Source organism: Mesoplodon densirostris, chromosome 20 (genome assembly GCF_025265405.1).
Source record: "Mesoplodon densirostris isolate mMesDen1 chromosome 20, mMesDen1 primary haplotype, whole genome shotgun sequence".
Lineage (NCBI taxonomy): Eukaryota > Metazoa > Chordata > Mammalia > Artiodactyla > Ziphiidae > Mesoplodon > Mesoplodon densirostris.
Genome location: NC_082680.1, coordinates 28253035 through 28259034, shown reverse-complemented (window position 1 = coordinate 28259034; position 6000 = coordinate 28253035). Strand labels below are relative to the sequence as shown.

Below are 6000 nucleotides of genomic sequence, written 5' to 3'. Positions count from 1 at the left end.
AGCCGGACGGCCCCCTTCGCGTCGCCTGGCCGCCGCTATCGCTCCCACGCCCGCGTGCAACCCGGCGAAGGAGGGACACGCGGCGCGCGCCTGGCCAAGCCAGTCCCCGCGGCACGCGGCGAGGACGGCCACGGTGAGGCGGCACCCGCCCCGCCAGAGCGACAAGCGCGCCTCCTTTACCGTCTCGACCCCACAAGGGAGCTGCTCACCGCAGCGGGCACCGGAGAGGACGAAGGCACCGCTCAGCCGCCGGCACCAGAGGCGCGACCGGGACGACGCAGGGGCACCGCCCGGGGCGGACACGCTCCCGCACCAACGGGGGCGCGCAGGCGGCGGCGGGCCCGCCCCGCCCCGTCCCGCCCCCCACCGCAGGGAGGGGCGCCTGCGAGGCACTTGAAGAGGAGTTGAGAAGCGAGAGTGCCTGCTGCTCAGAGGATCCCGGCCCCTTCCACGCCGTGAGGCCGGGGCGGGAGACCGAGAGTCCGGCCGGATGCCACACCCCGCCTTCCACGGCGGACAGGACGAAGAGCGGCCCAGTTGGCCATGAACGTCCGTTCCTCGTCCGGCCTGGGAGAGCAGGACATCACCACATGGATTGAGGATCGATGGACAGGTTAATTATTTTTGACAACAGTTACTTAAAAGTGGAGGTTATACATCATAGTACAACACTTTAGGGGGCGTGTCAGGGGCTTGATATCCCACTATTTATGATGTCAGGCTTGATCTTGGGTGATGAGGTGAGCGAGACACAGAGAACGTATTACATGCTCAAGTTGTTAAGAGGTCATAGCTAATAAAGAGTGGAGTCAAAATGTGAACATGACCTGAAACCTTTCCCCCCGCCAAGAATCTACTAAAAAATGACAGTGGGCACTTTATCTTACCCCTGAGGACTTGATGACTGTGTTAAAGGAGAACGAAAAATGTGACCTGAACAGTCAGGAAAGGCTTTGAGGATTTAAACCGGATGTTCAACCTCTGTGGGATACCAGTAGGTATTAAGAAAGATGGTGAATTCAGGCATCAATATGGAAGGGCTCATGCCATTGCGGAAAGGTCTCTTTGAGTGTTCTGCTAAGTAGTTAGTTATTGAACTCTGAAGGGCATATTACTCCATCTGTCAAGGTACTGTCTTCTCTTGGTGCCAGCACAGCCCAAAGAAAAGCCAACGGGAAATTCAATCCTATCCTTAGGTACAGTGCTAGAATGCAGGGCGGGGGGCAAATGCTAACGTTGTGGTAGACCAGGATATGAGTCGAGTTGATGTTAACGAAATTGGATAAGTGGTCTGGCTCTGCTGACTACCCCCTGGGACTTTGGCAAGCCTCACTGTATGAATGAGAAAGATAATAATAACTTTTTAGACTGGGATCCCTGGAGACAGTCTGTGAGATGGGCAGTTGAATGCTAAAGGTTCACTGGGAAGTAACACCTGGAATTCATGCCTTTGGGGGAGTGAAAAAGCATTACTGGGCAGGAAGAGAAGCAAGCTGCAATGTGCCTGTACGCCTGGAACTGAGATAATATGTAAATCAGCTGTACTTCAATAAGAGAAAGAGAAAATCTTGAATCCTCAGACTGCCTCGAAAGCTCTGAGCCTGCAGAAGTGAATCAATTCCCTCAGTTGAAGACTAGGGCTTCCCATTTGTTTGAAGACTGTACAGAGACCTCTGTCTTTCATGGCAACACCCCCTCCCCCTCAAAATCTCCCTTCATGCCCCTTGATAGCCCTTGTTGGTTGAGGTAGAATAACTAGGATCAAGTCATAAGATCTCTGCCCAGGAAGTGGATACTGTAAGCGAGGAAAGGGCCTATACACCGAAGGAGCTAAGGATTTCGTTGGCAAGAGCACGGGGCGTACATGTGGGACTGACACCCACAGTAGGTACTAAATCAGAGGAGCAGACTTAAGAGTTATCTGATTTTATGAAGAATTTATAGACTTGGACATGTAGTAGTTAATGCCCTGGTGAGCACCATAGGAGGTGACACGAATATCCTGATAGGACGCTCCTGAAAGCTTGGGGAAAGCTAAGGCCCACACTAAGTTAAAGTGAAATACTAGAACTTCCACGGCACACATTGGAAGGAGGGATCAAAACGCCCAGAGAAATGAGCATGTTGGAGGAAGGCCAACTGCATTCTAGAGGGTCTGGAAGACACTACAGTTCCCAAAGCAAGAAGGAGTACACTGGAGAACTGGGCAAAAATATCATGGGAAAGCTGAGTGGTACTCTGCCTTCTGCAGGCCAGGGAAGAAGAGCAGGAGATGTTACACAACTGGGCTCCTTGATAGCAGTGGGATAATAGGATCTGATGTTGTAGAGTGCATGCAGGTGGCTGCACTTAGTAGAGTACAGTCAAGTGGGCACGATTATTGTAATGAGTGTCAAGATCTGAGCAATAGCAGAGACGCCTGGCCTGTAGGGAGTTACGAAAATGGTTACTAGGACACAGTATTCTTGGGGGCAAGCTAGACAGGCAGCCACCAAGAACAATACCTATTTTATACAACAAATAAGTCAAGAATAGATGATCAGGAGGCTGAGGAAAGCCACCCCATATGATGCTAAATGGTCAGCATCCTTGCTCAGTTTCCAGATGTGAGCCAGTTCTTGGGCCCAGAATCCATTTAATGGAGAACAGGTGGGTCGAAATGAAGAAGGATTCTCAACACTGGCAAGAACATACCATAGGGATTACCCAATCTTCCCCGGAGGGACCTACCACCATTTTCTCGGGTAAATGTATGCTGAGGAAAGAGAAATAGTACGTAGGCCTTTCAAGAACTGTTAGATACTGGGTCCATGCTGACATTGATATTCTGGGATACAAAGGTATCCTGCCCCCCACTAGAGTGGGATATATGGGGTTCAGATAATACGTGGAATCTTGACCCAGGCCTGGCTCGTAGTAGGTCTGCTAGGTTCTCATCATGGTTGAGAGCAGTGTTCCCAAGTGGGAATACGCTGGCTTCAGAACCTGAAGGTATCTAACAGGCATTGTGTTTCCTTTTTAGTGATAGAAGGTACCAGGTACAATGTTTCTTCTACTTCGGAGAGAATATCCTAGCACAACCCAGACCACCAAGTCCCTAATAACGTTACTAATAGGGGAGCCCTTAGAGTGTTCAGGGTTTACCTTCCATCCTCTGAAGCCCATTTGTACCGAGGCCCCCAATGTCATTGCCATTTTTTGTCCCTCTTTGACCAATTAACATTATATCAACAGGATGGACCAATGTAATATTCTGTGAAAAGGCGAGATAGTCCAGGGCCATTTGGAGGGTGGAAGGGATGACAGGTGACAGTGTAAATGTATTCTGTGGTCAGTCAGTCCCAGGTGAGCAAGATCTGTTTCTGAACCTCCTTTCTGATAAAGAGGAAAAATAATGCATTTGCCAGATGAATAGCATGGATGCTTTTGGGAGGTGGCCACAGGCCACATTCTGGAAGGAAGCAAAATCTTAGGTGTGGAAGCTCCCTGAGGTCACAGGCAATGCCACAAGAGGAGCGCAGCTATGAGCAGCAAGAGCTAATACTCCCCTGTGGCTGCTGAGTGGGTGATGGATCCTGACAAGGAGATCTGAGTGGGGACCACAGTAGCTATTACAATAACTAATTCCCATAGTCTTAGTGAGAATAAGTTATGTAAAACCCAGAAAGCATTATTAAGATTTTAATATTACATTTAGTTACTGGATTGGAGGAGAAGAAATCTAAATCTATTAAGTAATTTATTTTTTGGAAAGTTCTATTATTCTTATCAGTAACTTTTTCCTTATTGAAGTGGATCAGAAACCCAGAGTGTTTAGCAAGATCTTCATATTTTTTTCCAGTTACTATGTACTTTCAGTGTGTATATTTTAAGTTAATTTGACCTTGTCACTTGAAAAGGGTTCTCACTTGGATCCTGGAATCAATATATAGATGTGAATAGCCTTGTCCATACACAGAATGCTGACACTTTCCAGCAGGGGGGAAGACTTACCAATAAGAATTCAACACAGAGGACCTGGCAGACCTTTGCAGGTAGAAGGAGCAGCAACCTGAATTAAGGCTTGTCTGTAATAGTGTTCCAGCCAGGACTAAATGCAATAATACACATATTGATTGACCTCGCTCCTCCAGCCTCGCAGTTTGTATGGTGGTGTAGATTAGAACAATTTGATTTCTTTGTTTCTGCCTTCTGTAGTGCAGACAATTTCCCTTGGCCCTTGGGCAGCATTTCCGAGAGGCAGAACAGCTCATCTTAAAGAAGTCTTATCATAGACTTTGCCTTGGTGAATAAAGAATAAAATCTCACTCTGCCTGTCTTTCCCACATGCTTGGGATCTAAGTGTTGAAGAAACAACTCACAGTTTCCCTAGGTCTCAGTCCCACTGTTTTGAAATGAAGAAGTTGAACCGATGATAACTGTGGACACTTTCATCTCTGAAATTGTTCTCAAGGTCCTGATATCATCTTTCTGTACTTAGGTTATCCTAAAATTGACTTTCACTACCATTGGCCAATGCATCCCACATTCAATGGTGTTTGAAACAAAATCATAGTATTATTATTATTATTTTATAAAAGTAATACATGATTTTCAGAAATAAGCGTCTCCAGATGTAGAGAATGGACTTGAGGACACGGGGAGGGGGAAGGGTAAGCTGGGACGAAGTGAGAGAGTGGCATGGACATATATACACTACCAAATGTAAAATAGATAGCTAATGGAAAGCAGCCACATAGCACAGGGAGATCAGCTCGGTGCTTTGTCTCTTTCTTTTTTTTTTTTTTAATTATTAGTTTCTGCTTTATAACAGAGTGAATCAGTCATACATATACATCCGTTCCCACATCCCTTTCCTCATGTATCTCCCTCCCTCCCACCCTCCCCATCCCATTGCAGCTCTATTCACAATAGCCCGGAGCTGGAAACAACCTAAATGTCCATCATCGGATGAATGGATAAAGAAGATGTGGCACATATATACAATGGAATATTACTCAGCCATAAAAAGAAACGAAACTGAGCTCTTTGTAATGAGGTGGATAGACCTAGAGTCTGTCATACAGAGTGAAGTAAGTCAGCTCGGTGCTTTGTGACCACCTAGAGGGGTGGGATAGGGAGGGTGGGAGGGAGATGCAAGAGGGAGGAGATATGGGAACATATGTATATGTATAGCTGGTTCACTTTGTTATAAAGCAGAAACTAACACACCATTGTAAAGCAATTATACTCCAATAAAGTTGTTTAAAAAAAAAAGCGTCTCTAGGAACCCAAACACTTAAAAGTAATGGTTAAAGCACAAAATTACCAATTGAAACTAGGAACTAGGGAAGTAGTGTTCCTTTCCCCAAACTCATTTGTGAAAGGAAGCTGGAAAAAGCTACTGCGGATAGTTACCAGAATCTGTGACTTCCATGAGGCTGCATCTTTACAGAGGGGATGAAAGGACATAGATGTAGACTTAAGACCAAATTCGAGAGAAACCACCCATGGGCACAGTTATGAGATCTATGATATCTTAAGATCACTAATATAAGACTAAGTTCTGAGCTGAGAGCTTGGAAGAAACTGAGTAAAGACAGAGACTGCCAACTAGAGGGTAGGTGTAAGAGAAGAGTAAAAAGGAAATATTCTCCCCTCCACATGTAGCTGCAAACCACAATCTCAAACACAAGTAAACAATTCATGCTAAGAAAAAATACGAAATGTCAATAACCAGAACATAAATGTTCTCTAAATGATATTAAACAAATAAAACATTCTGAGAAATTTCTATAAATGTTCACATAATCAAGGAGTTAACTGTATAGTGAGTATCAACGGAAAAGAAAAAAACACAGGCATGAAACAAGAATAGGTAGAAAAATTAGAAATGTAGTTACTGAAGTACATATTTTTTAAAAAAATAGTTAAACTCTAGACTGAACACAGGCATAAAACTAGTAAACTGAGAGGGAGTACTAAGGGAATTATGTAGAATATGTGGAGAGACAGAGATTT

The 6000-nt window shown here is 45.4% G+C and overlaps 1 protein-coding gene across 1 annotated transcript in view; it reads left to right on the top strand.

Annotated features, from left to right (window-relative positions):
* Positions 1-543: 543 nt before the first annotated feature.
* Positions 544-6000, top strand: part of LOC132481185 (dnaJ homolog subfamily C member 14-like) — a 35807-nt gene continuing 30350 nt past the window's right edge. Inside the window, 1 exon segment of the mRNA XM_060085857.1 lies at positions 544-613. Within this exon segment, the coding sequence (XP_059941840.1) occupies positions 544-613 (70 nt within the window).